The following is a 22,151-nucleotide window of genomic DNA, read 5'->3' on the forward strand; positions in this document are numbered from 1 at the left end:
TCTGAATGCACTCTCATTCTCGCGCTCTCATACACATTCACTCCCATTCTCTCAGTATTTGGATGGGATTTCCCAAGGGATGAGTGGATCTAGTCAAATGCAGTAATTTAGTGTTTGTCAAAACTGTCAGCAGAGATGAAGGCTGTTGGCTCAGGAATCTGTGATTTCAGATGTATCTGTATGGAATTCAAAACATTGATGTAAACTTCTCAGCCAGAGCAAGTTTTTAAGGAGTGAAATTTTGATTTTTAAAATGCCCCATTTGGTCTTTTTCCACACTATTACTGAATTTGAATGTCAGAATCTCTTGAGGTTAAAGAGAATTTTAGCTTAGCAACAGACAGGGGTACTCTGTCCATCAGAATGCAGTTAGTGAGTATGTGGACCTTAAGCTGTCGCTTTGACAGAAAGTAATTGAATAGCAGTCGGTTTCTGCTTCCGAAACCTAAAAGCTTTCCGCCTGAAAATTACTAAAACAAATTAGACCCTTTTTAGAAACAAGTGCACGGGGACTAATGCTTTAGGTGGCAATAAGTAGTTTATGTTCAGGCTGGGATTCAATTTGATATGGGCTATAAGTGATCTTTGTCACAAGGATGGGGACAGTAATAGAGAGAGGAGCCTGGCGCTGTCATTTCAGCCGCCATATGCTGATCCTGTTTGGAAAAGTAATGCAGCTCCTTAGCTAGCTGAATCAGATTGGCATGAGGAGGCACAGACAGATAGTCAGAACTAGGAAAATAAATGAAGAGGTATGATCATAAAAGGAGCTGGCTAAGGATCAGGTTACACACCCGAGATTTCCCAGCAGACAGGAGAGTACCAGCTAATTGCCTTGAGGTTTCTTTTTTCTGTGTGATAATGACTGATTTTTTTTTTCTCTTTCAAGCTATCATCAAAATCTGTTCAGCAATAACAACGTATAAGGTCTTGCTTCTTCCCACCCCCTCCCCCTTTCAAGAAGTGGTCAAAGACTTTTAATTTAGTTACTGCGTGATTGCTTTTGGAAGTAAGTGGCGGAGGCAGGCTCGAAGTAAGTATGCAACCTTTGCCCTTGTCCTCAGGCGCCCTGCATCATTCTGAGCAGCTTGTTTAACAGGAGGCTTTCTGTTTCCGAGCTGGTGCTGCAGGAGCATTCTCCCTCTGCCAAGCTCTGCATTGATGTGATGAAGTGTTCCATCACCGCATTCACCTCCAGCCACTGTATGTGGCAGGTCGGAAATGAGATTTGTAACTTGTACAGTTGCAGATCCTGGTGCTGACGAGCAGGAGAGGAAATCCAGAGCTAAGGACTGTATGGATTTAACTCTTGGTTTTCAGTCAATGTTGAACTCATCAGTCACATGTGGGATATTGATTAGATGGAGAGACATCTGAAACAACAGGAGGTAAAGAAAATTTTGACTGTAGTATTTAAACTGAGAAAGAAATGTAAGCCTGGAATGTTTGTGCTATGATGAGCTTTCAATCGTAACCTTTTTGTAAGGTGCAAGTTATTGGCTAGCAATTTGTAAGATTACTTGATGCCTCAAATTATTAATAGAAGCTTAGGTATAGAAAGATTTATGGAAAGTAATTCTACTGGCAGTTGCATATTGAGAAATGGGGTTTGGACAGACTGCACTTGTTCCTGAAGTCTCACCACACCATATCAAAAACTGATCATAGCGCAGAAAGTGTAGTTGTATTTTGAACTTGGGCTGCCCTTGTGTATAAACAACATGGAAGAAAGATAAGATTCTGGAAGTGTGTTAAAAATAGACTAGAAAGTGAAGCACAGGGAAATTAGCTGGAGTAAAAATCTGAGATTTTCATCAGAAGTGCTTTTTATGCACTAATTTCAGTTGCCTCCTACAAATATTTAAATGTTGATAGTTTGTTAAAGTTTAATCTGTACAATATTTAAAAAGACTTAAATGTTAAGCATTTTAAAATTATGTTACTGGTTATCTGTTACAAAAATGACCTCAATACAGTGGACTCTGAAATACCAAATGCAGCAGACTATCATTGTCAGTTATTTATCTTGATAAATTATCTGTCAAACATTTTTTGCAGCTTAAAATTGTTCAGAATGCACCAGCCCACTGTACAGCCTTCCAACACCAATCTGCGGCTGTCTGACTCAAATAAACCACATTGCACAAGATGATTATATTTGTCTGTGTTATTTGCACTGTGCTGCCTTCTGCTGCTAAGGCCTCAGTGCTTTGTTTGCAAGCCCTGAAGCTAGGGGACTCTCAATTACTTGGGGAGGGAGTGCTAATGTGTAATGGAAACTTCACACCGTGATCATTGTTTCTTTTTAAAATTTAACAATTTAATGAAGATTTAACATAGGGCTCAGTGGTTAGCATTGCTGCCTCACAGGGTCAGGGACCTGGGTTCAATACCAGCCTCAGGACTTTGTCTGTGTGGAGTTTGCACATTCTCCCCGTGTCTGCTTGGGTTTCCTCTGGGTGCTCCAGATTCCTCCCTCAGTCCAAAGATTAGGTGAATTGGCTGTGCTAAATTGCCCATAGTGTTCAGGGATGTGTAGGCTAGGTGCACTAGTCAGGGGGAAGAGGGTAGGGGAACCGATCTGGGTGGGATTCTGTTTGGTGTGAATTTGTTGGGCCAAATGGCCAGTTTCTGCACTGTAGGGATTTTGATTTCGATGAAATCAGTCACTGGCATCCAAAGCTTATTGGGAAGTTCACCATTAAAGCTGATACACCATACTGCGCACATGACTCTGGTCACATTTCTTTTTAATTGTATCAAGTTGAGTTGAAGCAATTATTGAGAGTCTTGTACGTCCTTGTATGTTTCAAGCTGTAGGTGAGTAACTGGCTTTCTGAATTTTTTTTAAGGATGTATTCCATACGTGAAGAAATGTGGCATTTAAAAAGGACACAACTCTGAAACCTAGAGTGTAGCACAGCTGCTATATGTGGTATTATGATCAGTTTGTGCATTTTCCTGTATTGTTGCTTTTGCTCAGTTATTAAATTGATTTTTCCTGTGTCCAAAGATGAAGTTGCAATGTTCAAAATGTACTCCACAGAGCCACCCTGTGGTGAAAGTGTGACACTACATTGTGACAGTTGACATAGCAGAATTGAATGGGAAATGTTGACAGAAGAATATATAAGATATCAGTAAACTAGCTCCTTTACTTTGTGACCAACACTGATTAACAAACAAGAAGGTGCACTACACAATTTGCTAGACTACCATTTCTCATTTTTAAAAAAATGTTTAGATCAAGTGAAAAGAAACATTTGAAGACAATGAAAAACAAATCTTTTCTGACAGACTTTCTCCACAGATGCTGCCAGACCTACTGAGTTTCTCCAGGAAACTTGTTTTTAATTTCAGATTTCCAGCACCTCCAGTCTTAAGCTTTTATTGTAATCTTTTCCAACATCCTTGTGACTTCTCTCTCTCTCTCTGGGGTTGCACATGGCATGGTCCTGCAGATGGATCTTCAATTCCTGGGAACTCTAGGTCAGTCCTGGAGGGTTGGTGAGCCATGCCTACAAGATGTTGAGAATCTGCAATCCTTTAATTCTGGCCTCAACTATCCCTAGTTTTATTCACTACAGCCACCATTAGTGGCTGTGACTGCTGATCCGAGACTGATAGGCTGCAGAATTATTGCCCTGAGCCACTGTCTCACTTCCTCCTTCTGAAGCTGGCTAAAGTCAGCCAGGTTGGTTTTCATATCTCTTCAAGTCACTTAGTGTGTTAACTTTCTTGTGAAGAGCTTGGAAATTTACATTACATTAAAGGTACTGTAGAGTGCACACTCTTAAAGGTACAGTAGTTATGTTCAGTTAGTATTTCAGTTTTATTTGGGTAACAAATCTCCTGTGTAATCATCTAATATGGTCTGAAGGAATACCTGAGATCTTCTGGAATGAGCAAACAGGTGTTTTATCAATGAAGAGATAAATGGTGTGTCAGTTGGTTGTATAAATACAGGAAGCTAATAATCAATAGACTGACGGGTTTCTGGGTGTAACTGATTGATATAAAGCTCTTGCCAAGAAGTGTGGACTTGAACTCTGTTAAATACAGTTACCTTTTGTAATATAAGGTAGGATTTTTCCACAATGTTCCTTGTTGCAAGGATATGAGAAGGAGGCCAGAATGCTTGTTTATCCCAGCTGTTATTCTTGTGATAGGGAGAGATTGTAACTCCATTTCTTATTTGGACTGAATGAAGTTTAGAAACTAAGCAAAGTGAGCATTAAACTGGTGTTTGCGGCATTTTGCAGCTCAAAGCCTTTAAGGATTTTTACACACAGTGACACTTTGGCATTTTGAATTAGTTTTAAGTAAATAGTTTGCACGCTGTTGTGAAATATTTCTAAGCAAGTTTGCTATTGGTCAACTTGTAGGTAAATGAAAGCCCTTAGGCAGGGCAAGGTCAGAAGTGAGGCAGTTTTCTGGAAAATTGCTTAAATCATAAAGTTTTGAAAAAGCTGGAAATTGGAATCAGAAACCGAAAAGGGTGGAAATACTCAATAGATCGAGTTACACCTGGAGAGTGTTTCAGTCTCATGATCTCTTAACCAAACTCCTACCTCACTCACCTTTTTGATTTGCAAAATTGCAAATTTGATTAGATTTCAAATGGTGTTTCATTAATTGTGGAGCCCATTGGATGCACTAACTTGTTAAAAAAAATTTCATTTTAATTTCATTTGCCAGTTTGATGCTAGCATTTAGTAGAATCAAATGATTCTGCTTCAAGTTTGTGAATCTTATTGAAAGGATATTTTTAAATGGCTTTCATATTGAATGTATGTGCAAAGATTTTGCTTTTAATTTGGAAAAGATAGGTAGATGGGTTACCTCCAGACAAGGTGGGGAAGGGAGTCAGGTAATGCAGCAGTCTCCTGTGGCTATCCCCATCTCAAACAAGTATGCTGTTTTGGAAAATGTTAGGGGTGATGGACTCTCAGAGGAATGTTGGCAAAAGTAAGGACTGCAGATGCTCGAGATTAGCTTCCAGTGTGTGGTGCTGGAAAAGCATAGCAGGTCAGGCAGCATCCAAGGAGCAGGAGTATTGACGTTTCGGGCAAAGGCCCTTCATTAATTCCTGATGCTTCCTCGGATGCTGCCTGACATGCTGTGCTTTTCCAGCACCACAATCTCAATTCTAAGGGGAATGTAGCACTGACAGCCAAGTTTCTGGTACCAAGCTATCATAGCAATTATAGAGACATGGCTCAGGGATGGACAGGACTGGCAGCTTAATGTTCCAGGAAACAAATGCTACAGGAAGGATAGAAAGGGGGAGCAAGAGAGGAGGGGGAATGGCATTTTTGATTTGGGATAACATTATGGCCGGATGTAGGGAGGATATTCCTGGAAATATGTCCAGGGAAAGTTATTCCACCCAAATAAGAAATATATTATCACCTTACAATTGTCATATAGAACCACCCTCCCCCCCGCCACCTCCAAACAGTCAGTGCAAAATTGAGAAACACGTTTGTAAGGTCTTTAGTTATCTATAAGAATATTAGGGTGGTTATGATAGGGGATTTTAACTTTCCAAACATAGACTGGGACTGCCATAGTGTAAAGGGGTCTAGATGGAGAGGAATTTAAGTGTGTGCAAGAAATCAGATGCTGCCTGACCGGCTGTGTTTTTCTAGCACCACAATCTTCGACTCCTGATCTCCAGCATCTGCAGTCCTCATTTTCTCCAAGAAATTTTTATCATTCAGTTATGTACAAGTTCCTACTAGAGAAGGTACAAGACTTGACCTACTCTTGGGAAATGAGGCAGGGTAGGTGACTGAGGTGTTAGTGGGGGAGCAGTTTGGGGCCAGCGACCATAATTCTATTAGCTTTAAAATAGTGATGGAAAAGGATAGACTTCTAAATTGGAGGAAGGCCAATTTTGACAATTTTAGGCAAGAGCTTTCAAAAGTTGATTGGGGGCAGATGTTTGCAGTCAAGATGATGGCTGGAAAATGGAAAGCCTTCAAAAATGAGATAATGAGAGTCCAAAGACAATTCATTCCCATTAGGGTGAAGGTCAAGGCTGGTAGGTATAGGGAATGCGAGATAACTAGACTAGATCAAGAAAAAGAAGGAAGTGTATGTTAGGTATAGTTGGGATTGAGTGAATCCCTAGAGGAGTATAAAGGCAGTAGGAGTATACTTAAGAGGGAAACCAGGAGGGCAAAACGGGGATATGAGAGAGCTTTTGGCAAATAGGGTTAAGGAGAATCCAAAGGGATTTCACAAATACATTTAAGGACAAAAGGGTAACTGGGAGAGAATAGGGCCCCCTAAAGATTAGCAAGGCGGCCTTTGTGTGGAGCTGCAGGAGATGGGGAGATACTAAATGAGTATTTTGCATCAGAATTTACTGTAGGGAAGAACATCGAAGATATAGAACTTGGGTAAATAAATAGTAAAATCTTGAAAAATCTCAGGAAGAGAGCGGAATGGTTTAAAACGCATAAAATTGGGTACCCCGATCAGATCCTGGGAGTTTATCCTAGAACACTCTGGGAAGCTAGGGAAGTAATTGCTGGGTCCCTTGCTGAGATATTTGTATCATCGATAGTCACAAGTGAGGTGCTGGAAGACTGGAGGTTGGCAAACGTGGTGCCACTATTTAAGAAGGGTGGTAAGGAAAAGCCAGGGAACTGTAGACCAATGAGCCTGACATGCAAGTTGTTGGAGGGAATCCTGAGGGACAGGATTTGCATGTATTTGGAAAGGCAGTCACTGATCAGGGATAGTCAGCATAGCTTTGTGCGTGGAAAATCATGTCTCACTAACTTGATTTGAGGTTTTTGAAAAAGTAACAGAGGATTGATGAGGGCAGAGTGGTGGACGTGATCTATATGGACTTCAGTAAGGCATTTGACAAGGTTCCCCATGGGAGACTGATTAGCAAGGTTAGATCTCATGGAATACAGGGAGAACTAGCCATTTGGATACAAAACTGGCTCAAAGGTAGAAGACAGGGTGGTGGTGGAGGGTTGCTTTTCAGACTGGAGGCCTGTGACCAGTGGAGTGTCACAAGGATTGGTGCTGAGTCCACTTTTTTTGTCATTTATATAAATTATTTGGATGTGGACATAGGAGGTGTGGTTAGTCAGTTGACAGATGACACCAAAATTTGGAGGTGTAGTTGATAGCGAAGAAGATTACCTCAGATTACAACGGGACATTGATCAGGCAGGCCAATGGACTGAGGAGTGGCAGATGGAGTTTAATTTAGATAAATGTGAGGTGCTACATTTTGGGAAAGCAAATCTTGGTCAGTCTTATACATTTAATGGTAAGGTCCTGCAGGAGTGTTGCTGAACAAAGAAAGAGACCTTGGAGTGCAGGTTCATAGCTCCTTGAAAGTGAAGTTGCAGGTAGATAAGATAGTGAAGAAGGCGTTTGGTATGCTTGCCTCCGTTGACCAATGCATTGCGAGGTCGTCTTGCAGCTGCACGGGACATTGGCTAGGCCAGTCTTGAAATATTGCGTGTAATTCTGGTCTCCTTCTTATCAGAAGGATGTTGTGAAACTTAAAATGGTTCAGAAAAGGTTTCAAGGATGTTGCCAGGGTTGGAGGATTTGAGCTATAGGGAGAGGCTGAACAGGCTGGGGCTGTTTTCGCTGGAGCATTGGAGGCTGAGGAGTGACCTTATAGAGGGTTATAAAATCATGAGGGGTGCGGATAGGGTAAATAGAGAAGGTCTTTTCCCTGGGATGGGGGAAACCAGAAATAGAGGGCATAAGTTTAGGGTGAGAGGAAAATAATTTAAAAGAGACCTAAGGGGCAACATTTTCATACAGAGGGTGGTGTATGTATGGAATGAGCTGCCAGAGGAAGCGTTGGAGGCTGGTACAATTACAACATTTTGAAAGGCATCTGGATGGGTATAGGAATAGGAAGGGTTTGGAGGGATATGGGCCGGGTGCTGGCAGGTGGGACTAAATTGTTTGGATATCTGGTTGACATGGACGGTTTGGACCGAAGGGTCTGTTTTCGTGCTGTACATCTCTATGATTCTAAAGCACTTGGATAGCTCTGACCATGCTAATAATTTGAGGATCTATCTGCAATCATTGTCTTTTGAGAGTGTACAGTACATATGTTAAGATATTTCTGGTAGTTGCACACTGTCAAACTCTTAATTCCTTTTGTGGATTCCAGTATTAGTGAAAATTTCAGTTCTAGTATCTGAAGAGTGATCCAGACCACTTGCTTGATCAGCTATAGATGTTTCATTATTTATTTAAGTGCAACACCACTCAATGTTTCAGAATCTCCCAGATCAGGACTTGTTCTGTTCTATTGTATCAGATGTAGGAAGTGGTGAGAGGTGAGTGATAATTGGTGTCAGAACTCTTAGTGTTAGAGCTTTATCCGGCAGGATTCCTGCCCACCGTTGCTATCCCAGGATTCTTTTTGCTGGAAAGATCAGGGAGGACAAAATCATTGTGAATGCAAGGCCAGTACCTGGCTGATTTGCCTTGCTGGTTTCCGTTTGTGTGTGAGGAATGCTCTATGTTGAGGAAAGAGCTTCTGTTTTCCACAGCGAGTAATCATACCAGCCCCAGGATCAAACAGCTAAAAGCTGTAACAGACAGTGACACAGCTAAAGAACGGCAACCTGCAAAACGTGACGATAAATCCGATCCCAGCATGAACTAGGCAGTGAACCTTTGCAAAACAGTTCAAATGTTCACACTGAACACCAGCACACTGGAGTGTTTAGTGTCTAGGCCAGTACAGATGTTGCTTGTGGCACTTCAAATAAACTTTACAGAGATGGGCATTCCTGGCGATTTTAGGAATGAAACCTGTCTGGAGATTTGGCCAGAGTTGGATAAGAGCCCTTTACATCCAAACCAGTCTCTGCCTTTCCTTGACTGATAACTAACTCCAACTCCCCACATCCTGCTTTCTGTGATTGAGGGGAATGATTTGTGTGACACAGCCTCAGTCTGTGTCAACTGGAAAGTCCCTATGACGTAGATTTTCTATTATATATCAACACTGTAGCTCCCATTGCCCCTCGTTCCAGCTCAACTTGTCATGGAGAAAATGTAGAGAATCACCAGGAGACGCAGAGAGTTCTTCAAGAAGTAGGTCTTTCATTTGCAAACAAAAAACCATGACACTGAGAAAGCAGATTCTTGAATGCCCCCGCACTCAGGGTCTGTGATTTTTTGATTTTTTTTAATCCTGTTTCTGTTAGCTTATCAGCATGTCCAACTATATTAATCAAAAGTACCTCACTCTAGCTACACAATAAACCAGTGATGTTAGTTCCCATTATCTCTTTAATTGTACATTCTACTTAATGTTATTCTAATGTCACGGTTAGATATTTAGTGTCAACGTTTGCAAAAATGGTCTTTCATTCCAGACCCTACTTAGTATTTTCCTAATGTCATGATTAGATATTTATTATCACCTCTGTTACAGTGATCTTCCATTCCAGCTGATTAGATATTTAGCTATTCCATGTATTACAATAGTCTCCTGTCTCAAGCTGACTCTACTAACTATTAATTAGATATTTAATGTCATGTCCCAAGTATTTATGGTCCCAATCTTGTCACAATGACACTTAACAGGGAGACTACCTTTACTAACTGTTATCTCATCTCGCCATAGTGACCTTTCAGCCTTAACCTTACTCTGCTCATTGGTCTAACAGCGTTCCACTATTCTTATCCCATCTGCCTTCCACACACCACAGATTGCCAATGGTCGTCATGCTTTAACCATTCCCATGCTTTCATGCTCTTTATTTTCCATACGCTCCAATGATACTTGTTTAGTTGAGGGTTTTTTAATCTCCTGATAGTCACCCATGCAGCGCCATGTCGTAAGCAGTAAATGGTAGCTCTCCCACCGACAATGATCCAATCCACATTGAGTTTAATCAACTGAATTTCAATTCCCTAGCTCCAGTTGCAGAGTTTTTATTTGTCCCCTGACATAGTTCAGGCTCCTGGATAAAAGGTAAAGCTGCCATAGTGCTGTTGGACCATAGGACTGTGCTCTCATTTGAGAGAGAAGACTGTGGTGATTTAGACTGAGGGTCACCATGCCTCAGGTAAGGGGAGAAGTTCAGAAGGAGAATCCTTCATGGTCACCTCAGATGGATGTATCACAAACCAGTAACGCACCAGGATGCTGGTGTAGATTCCTGGTACCTAACCTCGGTTCCACAGCCATCGGTGTATCTACCAGCTGAGCCCTGGCTGAGTTGAAGAGGGAACATTGTTTGACTTGTAATATTTCCCTTTCTCATCACTAATTCATCCATTTGTGAACCCAAGGACTCTCAGGGGACTGAAATCTTTAGCAGAGTCCACCATGACGAGCTGTATTAGCAAATCCGAGAAAATCTCATTACCTTTTCGATCAGGACATTGATGTGGAGCACAGCTTGTCACGTTTCTATGGTATTCTAACCGTGAGCGGTTTTAAAAATATTATTTTCAGTAATATTTATGATGCTATTTGTGACAATAACTGTAATACTAGCACAAAATGATGTTTTGTCAAGGAGGGGAGGGGAAGGTAAGTGAGCTGAACTAATTCAGCCTTGTATTAGAAACCATTCCTGTCAAACATCTCTATGTAGGGAGTGCGCATCACCTCCAAATTCTGACACAAAAGAACAACACTATTATTGCAGAGAATGTTTAGAGCAGAAAATTTCTGTGTACTGTTAGCAATAAAATGATAATGTTGACCTTTATTACATGTGTTGCGCAGCAGAAATTGTCACACTTTGATATAGAGCAACAGTAATATCACAGATGGAGATGGATTTTTTTATTACCTCTGTTCTCTTGCAGATGTTTGAGCCCAAAACTGGACAAAAGTTGAATGACCAGCTTTAATTCAGTAGTTAGTGTCCTACAACATGGAAACAGGCCCTTTGGCCCAACTCCTCCGTTCTGACCAGGTTTCCTAAATTGAACTAGTCCTATTTTCCTGCGATTAGCCCATATCCCTCAAAGTCCTAGAATCCCTACTGTGTGGAAACAGGCCCACACCAACACTCAGAAGACTATCCCACCTAAACCCATTCACCTACCCTATTACTCTACCTTTATCCCTGACTAATGCACCTAACCTACACATTCCTGGATGCTACGGGGCAATTTAGCATGGCCAATCCACCCTAACCTTCACATCTTTGGATAGTGGGAGGGAACTGGAGCACCCAGAGGAAACCCACGCAGACTCCACACAGACAGTCGCCTGAGGCTGAAATCGAACCTGGATCCCTGGCACTGTGAGGCAGCAGTGCTAACCACTGAGTCACCGTGCTGTCTAAAAACAGTTGGTTCTTGTTTCTGGCTCAGACCCCAGAGAGTGAGCATCTAATTTTTCAGATGGAACATATTGACACTGATTTGCATTCACAGAACCTCCAATTTGTTACAATGTTGTAGAAGACCATTTGACCCATTGTGCTTGTACATGCTCTTTGAGTGAGCTTCATGATCTGGTACCACGCTCCTGTCTTTTCCACTGCACAGTGTTTCTATCTAAATAACCATCCAATTCCTTCTTTAATGTCTCAACTACACCTGCCTCCACCACATTTCCAGGCAATGCATTCCAGACCCTAACTACTTGCTGCATAATAACATTTTTTCTCATTTTACATTTGCATATTTTGGAAATCACTTTAAATATTTGCCCTCTGATGAGCCATTTACAAGTAGGAACAGTTTCTCCCTATTCTCTCCATCCTCCTTCATGATTTTAAAACCCCTATCTAATCTCTGTCAGCCTTCCCTCTCCAAGAAGAACAGCTCCCATCTCTCTGATCTATCCTCGCCACGGAGGTTTCTCATCCCTTCAACCTGTAACGTCACCAACGTCTCGTGCCGAAGCAAGGTGCCCAGGTCTGTGCACAATATACCCAGCCAAAATCTCATCAGTTTAGGTCATTTGTGTTCAAAAAATTCAATGCATCATTTCGTATCAACAAGTGGGGTCCTTTGGAATGGGTTTTGTATGCTTTTAATGAGTATTATTTTACATACGTTAAACTTTTATACCTTCATGATCCTCCTAGGTTGTGCATCATCAAAGCATTTAAATTTGATCAAAAGCAATCATGTCCTGCTAATGTGGTGAAAATGATCATTAGAATTCAAAAGTGATCATGAGGCTATCAGTGCAGCTCCTTGCATGTTTATAAGGATTTTTGAAAACATCAACAAATCTAACTAAACTAAACACAAAGTACTAGAGAAGATCAGTATCTGTGGAGATAAAGAGAATAACATTTCAAGTCCAATATAATCACCTTCAGACCTGCAGAGAGGGGTGGAAAAATCCTGGGTTTTATGCTGTATTGTGTCAGTCACTGAGTTGGGGGACTGGGGATATTAGGTGTCCACTCAAAGCTGTGGGTGCTGTTGCTTGAGCTAAAATTATTTTCTTTTGTATTATAGAGTCCTAGAGATGTACAGCATGAAAACAGACCCTTCGGTCCAATCCGTTCATGCTGACCAGATATCCCAACCCAATCTAGACCCACCTGCCAGCACCCGGCCCATATCCCTCCAAACCCTTCCTATTCATATACCCATCCAGATGCCTTTTAAATTTTGCAGTTGTACCAGCCTCCACCACATCCTCTGGCAGCTCATTCCATACACGTACCACCCTCTGCGTGAAAACGTTGCCCCTTAGGTCTCTTTTTATATCTTTCCCCTCTCACCCTAAACCTATGCCCTCTAGTTCTGGACTCCCCAACCCCAGGGAAAAGACTTTGCCTATTTATCCTATCCATGCCCCTCATAATTTTGTAAACCTCTATTAGGTCACCCCTCAGCCGCCGACTGGTTGAGGGGCCGAATGGCCTACATCTGCTCCTATTTCAGATGCTCCCATGGCTGAGATTCTCTCAATGTAACAGCCTGAGCAAAGAAAATACATCAGTATGGAGAAGACGGAAAGTCCCGTTTGGAAACAGTAATGGCTGCATGTTTCAGCTGGGGGTGGTGGTGGTGAATGGATGGGGGGAAATAATCAAGAACCCAGAGATGAGCTGTCAGCCCTCTACAGGGTGCTCTTTGGCTTCTCTTTCCACAGATGCTGCCAGCCTCGTTGAGTTTTTCCATTTCATTGATGTTTCAATCTCCATCATTGACAATACACTGCCTTCTACTAATTTAATAAATGTCCTTTGAATTACCTCCAAAGCATGTGCACCTCCTTAAATAGAGAGCAAAGCTGCATCCAGTATTTGAGACGTGGTACATGTGCAGAGGAGGGTTTAATGCTGGCAGTGAATAGACAGTGATCTCTCTGGCCAGGCAAAGCTGCAGATGTGACCATTGAGAGTGCAGGGCAGGTGGAGTGTTCGGAAATCTTAAATGCTTGCAACTTCCTCAACAGCAAGTAATGCGACCTCTGGAAGGAAGGTCAGAGCAGGAACAGCTGCAGTAGATTGCCAATAACACAGTCATTATTCCTGAGCAAATCGATAGCAGCTGGATTCCTCAGAGATTTGGAGTGGGACAGGTCAGTGTGACATGGAGACAAAGCGTATTTCTTGTAAACTCGCACAGCGTGAAGTGTACAGGTTTAATACCTTGCAGTTTGTGTGCTTTACACTACTTGAAGGTTTGTACAGTGCCTATTCAATTTTGCTTTTATTTCTGTCTCACTGTTATCTCCTGCCTGCCCCCAGCACTGTCCCTGATTCTTTGCTGAAGTTACTCAGTATTATTGGGGTTCTGGATAAGATGCTGCAGGTAATCTCTCTATCCTGGGGTTAGAGAGCACAGAGCTCTTTCAGTATTATAAACACTCAAACTGCTGGAGAAACTCTGCAGGTCTGGCAGCATCTGTGGAGAAAAAGCAGAGTTAATGTTTCTGGTCCAGTGACACTCCTCCAAAACGTGTTTTACAACGTTCCTTTGTTTATATATCCTCTCCGCTCCGGTCTCGGGTGTTTCCTTGTGTCTCTCTGTGTAGCACCGTCTTCAGGAGCATTGTGGAAAAGTAAAATCAGTACTAGTTTCATCTTAATATAAAACAAAGAACAGCTGATGATGGAGATCTGAAATGCAAACTCTGCTGGAGAAACTCAGCAGGTCTGATAGCGTCTGTGGAGAGAGAATGCAAGTTAATGTTTTGAGTCCAGCGATCCTTGTGTCATCTTGGTTTGACAAGTGAAGTAAAGAGATGGGATTTTAAAAGTATTTATGAGCATAGAAACTGGCCTTTCAGTCTGGGGTCAGTTAGCTCGGTTGGTTGGATGGCTGGTTTACAATGCAGCGTGATGCCAGTAGTGTGGGTTCAGTTCCCACGCCGGTTGAGATTACTGTCAAAGGCTTGCAGCATCCTTGCTCCTCATGGTGACCCTCGGGATAAACCACAACCAGTTGTTTCTCACCAATGAGAGAGCAGCTTTGTGGTCTGGTCAGCCTATAGTGACTTTACTCCATTCTCTCTGTTCCTCTTCAGCTCACAAATACTGGACATGCACATAAAAGCAGTCCATGCCATCTCTATAAGAGATCTTATTTCTCAAGTGATCATTGAGTAGTAGATTGGTTTACCATTGATCACTCTTCCTTTTGATTCTCATTTCTTCATCTATTGAAAGAGATGATGTGGGAGGATTTGAAGGTGCCATTGCTCAAGAAATTGAATGTTTTATGTTCACATTGCTGTCAACTATTTTAATTCTTGGAGATTTTCCATCTCTTCTATGAAGACAGCAAATTAACTGTACAACAAACTTTTATCTACCCAGCTCCATAACCAGTGCTCCTTGAACATTCCAGAAGATTCCCCTGGCCTCGGAAACACCATTAGCCATGCGGCTGATGCAGCTACCACCCCCACACTGATTGATGATGTCACTTCTGCCCCCATCATGGCCACTCCCACAGCCACTTCCGGCCCTCACATCATCGCCGATGCCACACGCTCAGTGACTTCCGCCACCCCTACTGCCGTGTCTGCCACCACCTCCGACCCCACCAGCGCCACTCACCTGCATTCTGCTGACACGCCCCCCACAGACCCCACTGTTACTATCCCCACCCCCCAGAACCCCGAGGGGAACACTACCCCTGCTCATGACTCTACCCCCATTCCCCCCACCATCACACCCACTCCAGGTACTGGCTCCGACCCCACTCCCAGCTCTACACCACACCAGCTCCCAGCTCCCAGCCCTGCCGAGTTTTCACCATCCCCCCAGACCTCCCCCTCACTGAGGACGAACGATCAGTCCTCAGCAAAGGACTCCCCTTCATCCCCCTCCGTCCACGCATCAATGAATTTAATACACGCCGTGACATCGAACAATTCTTCCGTCGCCTCCGCCTCCGAGCTTACTTTCACAATCAGGACTCCCGCCCACCTTCCGAGGACCCCTTCGCCCACCTCCAACACACTGCATCCACCTGGACACCCCGCGCTGGCCTATTACCTGCCCTCGACCTCTTCATTTCCAACTGCCGCCGGGACATTAACCGCCTCAACCTGTCGACCCCCCTCCCCCACTCCAACCCCTCACCCTCACAACGCGCAGCCCTCCAATCCCTCTGCTCCAATCCTGACCTCACCATCAAGCCAGCGGACAAAGGGGGCGCAGTGGTAATCTGGCGCACTGACCTCTACATCGCTGAAGCCAAACGCCAACTCGAGGACACCTCTTCCTACCGCCCCCTTGACAATGACCCCACCCCCCATCACCAAGTTGAGCAATTCATCAACTTCACCAACACATTCCACCCTGACCTTAAATTTACCTGGACCATCTCTGACACCTCCCTCCCCTTCCTGGACCTCTCCATCTCCATCAGTGACGACCGACTTGACACTGACATCTTCTACAAACCCACCGACTCCCACAGCTACCTGGATTACACCTCTTCCCACCCTACCTCTTGCAAAAATGCCATCCCGTATTCCCAATTCCTCCGCCTCCGCCGTATCTGCTCCCAGGAGGAGCGGTTCCACCATAGAACACACCAGATGGCCTCCTTCTTTAGAGACCGCAATTTCCCTTCCCACGTGGTTAAAGATGCCCTCCAACACATCTCATCCACATCGCGCACCTCCGCCCTCAGACCCAACCCCTCCAACTGCAACAAGGACAGAACGCCCCTGGTGCTCACCTTCCACCCTACCAACCTTCGCATAAACCAAATCATCCGCCGACATTTCCGCCACCTCCAAACAGACCCCACCACCAGGGATATATTTCCCTCCCCACCCCTCTCCGCCTTCTGCAAAGACCGTTCCCTCCGTGACTACCTGGTCAGGTCCACGCCCCCCTACGACCCACCCTCCCATCCTGGCACTTTCCCCTGCCACCGCAGGAACTGTAAAACCTGTGCCCACACCTCCTCCCTCACCTCTATCCAAGGCCCCAAAGGAGCTTTCCACATCCATCAAAGTTTTACCTGCACATCCACTAATATCATCTATTGTATCCGTTGCTCCCGATGCGGTCTCCTCTACATTGGGGAGACTGGGCGCCTCCTAGCAGAGCGCTTTAGGGAATATCTCTGAGACACCCGCACCAATCAACCAAATCGCCCAGTGGCTCAACATTTCAACTCCCCCTCCCACTCTGCCGAGGATATGGAGGTGCTGGGCCTCCTCCACCCCTGCTCCCTCACCACCAGACGCCTGGAGGAAGAACGCCTCATCTTCCGCCTCGGAACACTTCAACCCCAGGGCATCAATGTGGATTTCAACAGTTTCCTCATTTCCCCTTCCCCCACCTCATCCTAGCTTCTAACCTCCAGCAACTCGATCCCCTGACCTGTCCGGACTTGTCCGACCTGCCCAACTCCTTTTCCACCTATCCACTCCACCCTCTCCTCCCTGACCTATCACCTTCATCTCCTTCCCCACTGACCTATTGTACTCTATGCCACTCTCTCCCCACCCCCACCCCCCTCTAGCTTATCTCTCCACGCTTCAGGCTCTCTGCCTTTATTCCTGATGAAGGGCTTTTGCCCGAAACGTCGATTTTGCCTGCCTTCGGATGCTGCCTGAATTGCTGTGCTCTTCCAGCACCACTGATCCAGCAAATTAACTGTCTAGTTTCTCCAAGGGCCCCATCTTTAATGGGCCCAGATGTGAAAGGACATAGGATACGTGTTGGTCAGTGATTTGCAGTCCTCTTTTATACCCCTTCCTAACTTGTATTCATGTTCTCATTTCCAATTCCTTGCCAGTTTCTTGCCCCCCACACTCCACTTTGGATTCCGAAATACTCCATCCTCAGGCTTATTTCTATTTATGACATCCTTCTATATGTCTCCTGTTGATCTAACGCAATCGTTAACTTTTCATTAGCCACAGTGAATCACTTTTCTTCAATTGGGTATTTGAGAAATGGATATTTTTCTAGACCTTGTTGCATTTCTTTAATTACTAGCCATTGTCTACCTGTCAATTCTTTGTGTACGTTTTCAACCTATCCCACCCAATGTGTTGTCATACTCCCATAGATTCCTTGGCTCAAATGTTAAGGTGCACATTTTAGGAAGAAGTATATCACATGCAAGCTTTGTGTAAAATTCTGGCATATTATGGTTATCTCCAAAACACTCCTCTACAGTAAGGGTTATTGATTATCCTTCTCTCATGGCTGACCAGGTCACCTGATGTCTAGGTAACTCCTCAATATAATTTTCCATGTTGTGCACACTCCAGGAATTCATCCTCCAAAGCATCCATACGGACTTGTTTAACCCAGTCTATATACAAACTGTTTAACCCAGTCTATATACATACTGAAGTCACCTATTATTCCTGTTTCACCCAGGAAATGTGAATTTCTAATTCCCTGATTTACAGTGTGCCTACTACTCATGCTATAGCTTTGTATGTTTATTCCCAAAAGCATTTGCTTTCCCTTTTGTTTCTTAGATGCACTCAAACTGATTCTGTACCGTGATTATTTGATCAATGATCCCCTCTTACTAATGTCCTCCTCTATTAGCAGTGCTATCTCAGCACCTTTTTACCTTTTGTCTATCCCTCTACATGTGGAATATCCTTGGATATTCATTTTCCCACCCTCTTCATCCTTTTATTGCCCATGTAATTTAATGCTCAATGTTTTAGGGGAGGCGATAGCTGAGTGGTATTTTTGCTGGGCTGTTAATCTGGAGCTGAAAATGTGTTGCTGGAAAAGCGCAGCAGGCCAGGCAGCATCCAAGGAGCAGGAGAATCGATGTTTCGGGCATGAGCCCTTCTTCAGGAATGAGGCAAAATGAGGCATTCCTGAAGAAGGGCTCATGCCTGAAATGTCGATTCTCCTGATCCTTGGATGCTGCCTGACCTGCTGCGCTTTTCCAGCAACACATTTTCAGCTCTGATCTCCAGCATCTGCTGTCCTCACTTTCTCCTGTTAATCTGGAGACCCAGATAATGTTCTGGGACCTGGGTTTGAATCTCCTACCATTGGTGTATGATGGAATTTGACTTCAATAAAAATCCAGAATTAAGAGTCTAATGATGATTATGAATCCACTGTCAATTGTTGGAAAAACCCATCTGGATCACTCATGTCCTACAGGGAAGGACACTGCCATCCTTACCTGGCCTGGCCTACACGTGACTGCCGACCCACCACAATGTGGTTGACTCCCAGCTGCCCTCTGGGTAATTAGGGATGGGCAATAAATACTGGCCCAGCCAGCGATGCCATCATCCTGTGAGTGAAATGATATGGGGGTGACCTTGTTTTCTCTCTGTGAACAATGAAGTCAAAATGCATTTGGTTTGTGTCCTGCGTACAACTTGAGTGAGCTGTATCTATCAGAATCCTTTGAGCAATGCTTCATTTGTGTTTTTATTCTTTAAAGTGTCACTTTCTCTGCAGTTTTTATTCTCATTTTCTAGCTTCCTGTTAGAAACTGAAATGGTTTTAACCGCAAGTGATTTTAATTGCTGCAGACTTGAGAAAGCAACAGGACACGACAGGAGACTAACCTGCACTAATCTGGAAACCATTTCCACTTGTTGACAGGTCATTTCGTGTTTTTGAAATAAACTGGAAATTAAGCTGCAGCTGATGGTATATCCCACATAAATGAAACCTCCTGCTCTCCAAGGCCTCGACTCTGCAGGAGTCAGACGATTATCAGCTGCGTGGAGATTAATTTATGTTTCTGAGCTCTGTCAGTATGTCCACCAGCAAAGGAGATGAGACTAGGGGAGAAAGCATTTCTTGAGGTGTGGCACCTTGTTGTTTGAGATGGGCAGCTCCAGCTCTTATTAAAACGGGAAAGATTCTGTGGTGGCCTAGATGCTCAGAGTATTTCCTTTCGCGGAGGAGTCTGGAACCATGGGAGCAGTTTCCAAATAAGGGATCTCCTGTTTAAGAGTGAAATGAGGAGGAAGTTCTCCCCTTGATGTTTGTCTTAGGTTCTCTACTCCCGGAGAGCAGGGCAGGTTGGATCATTAAATACATCTAAGGCCAGATTAGACAGATTTTTGATTGACGAAGGAGTTCAGGGTATGGAGAATGGGCAGGAATGTGTCATTAAAGCCACAATCTGATTAGCCAATGATCTTATCGAATAGGGGAGCAGGCTCATTGGGCCAAATAGCCTCCATTGAAACCTTATCATCATTTATGGGGAGGCAATGGCTTTAGTGGTATTATTGCTGGACTTTTAATCCAGAGACCCAGGTAACGTTCTGAGGACCAGGGTTTGAATTCCATCAGAGCAGATGATGGAATTTGAATTCAGTAAAAATCTCTAATTAAGAATATAATGATGACCATGAATCCATTGTTGATTGTCGGGAAAAAAAAACCATCCGGTTCATTAATATCCTTTTAAGGAAGGAAACTGCCATCTTGACCTGGTCTGGCCTACATGTGACTCCAGACCCACAACAATGTGATTAATTTTCAATTGCCCTCTGGGCAATTAGTGATGGGCAATAAATTCTAGCCTAGCCAGTGACACCCACATCCTGTGAATGAATTTTTAAAAACCTTGTATCATTTCACCTCTTGTCTTTTTTCAGGCTAGTTTAGCGGCCAATAGACAGGGATCTTCACCGAATGGGAATGTCTCGCAGCAACCAGTCTCCTCTCAGACTACTGTGAGTAAAGAGCAATGGAGCAGCTCAGATTTCTAGACAATGCATTTATTTACACAGATGGCAAAGCTCAAACCAACAGGCAACAACTAGACACTGCCTGAAACCTGTAAATCTTGTCTGAATCCTTTCGAGTTTCACAATATCTTTCCTTCAGCAGGGAGGCCAGAATTGTATGTCGTATTCCAAAAGTGACCTAACCAATGTCTTTTACAGCTGCAGCATGACCTTCCAACTCCTATACTCAATACATTGACCAATAAAAGAGAGCATACCAAACACCGCTTTCACTGTTCTATCTACCTGTGACTCCACTTACAAGGAACTGTGAACCTGCACTCCAAGGTCTCTTTGTTCAGCAACACTCCCGAGGACCCCACTATTAAGTGTATACGACCTGCTGTGATTTGCCTTTCCATAATGCAGCACTTCATGTTTAGCTAAATTTAAAGTCCATCTGCTACTGCTTGACTCCTCCAGTCCCATGACATTAGAGATGTTTACACTCTGCCATTCCTCTCTTCCCCCCCCCCCCCCACCCACACCCCCACCCCACGCACTCTATTTCTTTGTTCCATTGTTGGTGGCTGTGTCCTCCGTAGCTGCATCCCTATGTTCTGTATTCCTCTCTACACTAGACCGATCTCACCCCTGAGTTCCCTTCTTTTAAATCACTCTGAAAAACCGTTTTCCTTTGACCAAGCTTTTAATTATCTGACCTATCATATCCTTTTGTGGCTGGTTGCCAAACTTTGTTTGTATAAAGGTCCTATGATGTGCTTTGGAAAGTTTGCTTACATTAAGGGTGCTGTATAAATTCAGGTTGTTCTTGTTATGTGATAGCAGCATCTTTTACATAGAAAGATGGCCCTCAATGTTGCGCCAATCCAAGCCCACCTAACCTACACTAGCCCACTATTTTCCATATGCCTATCCAATGCCCGTTTAAATGCCCATAAAGAGGGAGAATCCACCACTGCTACTGGCAGGGCATTCCATGAATTTATGACTCGCTGAGTAAAGGATGGTTTTCACAACCATCCCTCAGCTTGATTGCTTTGTGAGCTTTACAGAGTGGGTGATGTCCTCCTTTCACATTCTCCGTCTCCATATCAAACACAGACCAGCCCCTTCTCTCCACATATTAAGGGGCTGTGTTTGTTGTAAAGGCCTGGGGAAGCCTGCTCCACACAACAGAATTGGAGCCTTCACTTGCAGGAGAGAAGGTCAATGAACATTACTGACTTGGCCCCCTATTCACCAAACTTCTTTCATGAAATATTTCCATGAACGCTCCCTAAAACGTAGCTGTCAGTCACTGACTCCAGCCCTTTTTTCTTGCAAATGACTTGGACTTTGCAGAATTCTCCAACTCTCCTGCCATCTTACTTCAGACCAGAGTCTGGAGCCATTTTAATGATTTATGTGGGGATTAAGAGTGATGGTTTCAAGTTGCAGATAATGAAAAACTAGGGTGAAGTGGGAGTTGTGAGGGAGATGCAAAAATGTTTTGAGGGAATGTGTCGAGGTGGATTGAAATGTGAGAATGGAATACAGTGTAGTGCGGAGAAGTGAGAGGTTTCGCACTTTGGTGGGAAACAAGAATTATGGAGTATTTCCCAAAGATAGGAGTTGAACTTTGTAGGGGTTTTACATCTCCTTGTTTGAGCCACTGATAATTAATGTACACGTAAGCAGGTAATTAAGAAGGCATGTGGTCTATTGGTCTTTATTGCAAGAGGATTTGTGTATAGGAACAATGCTGTCCTGCTGTAATTGTGTAGCGCACCGATGGGAATGCACTTGGAATATTGTGTGCAGTTTTGATTTCCTTATTTATGGAAGACTACAGTGGCCCGAGAGGGAATGAAGCTGTAGGTTCACCAAGATATTTCCTGGGAATGGAAGGATTTAATAGAGGGGGGTGATATTCTGCAGAGTTTAGAAGAATGAGAGGTGACCTCAATCAAACACATAACGTTGGTGCTGGGTAATTGTCGGAAGAGTGTTTCCCAGGGCCTGATCTAGGACCAGGGCCACAGCCCCTGCATGA

General features: G+C 43.7%; 1 protein-coding gene across 21 annotated transcripts in view; it reads left to right on the forward strand.

Annotated features, from left to right (window-relative positions):
- Positions 1-22,151, forward strand: part of LOC122540474 (polyhomeotic-like protein 2) — a 308,477-nt gene that overhangs the window by 210,511 nt on the left and 75,815 nt on the right. For all 21 annotated transcript variants that reach the window (XR_015753414.1, XR_015753415.1, XM_087980196.1 and 18 more), the window contains one exon: positions 20,024-20,101. Coding sequence is in view for 19 of the 21 variants with exons in the window: in XM_087980196.1 (XP_087836322.1) it covers positions 20,024-20,101 (78 nt within the window). In the remaining 2 variants the exon portion in view is untranslated. The remainder of the gene's footprint in view (positions 1-20,023; positions 20,102-22,151) is intronic.

Source organism: Chiloscyllium plagiosum, unplaced genomic scaffold (genome assembly GCF_037043375.1).
Source record: "Chiloscyllium plagiosum isolate Xiang-an unplaced genomic scaffold, Cpla_swu_hap1 HiC_scaffold_37, whole genome shotgun sequence".
NCBI classification, from domain to species: domain Eukaryota; kingdom Metazoa; phylum Chordata; class Chondrichthyes; order Orectolobiformes; family Hemiscylliidae; genus Chiloscyllium; species Chiloscyllium plagiosum.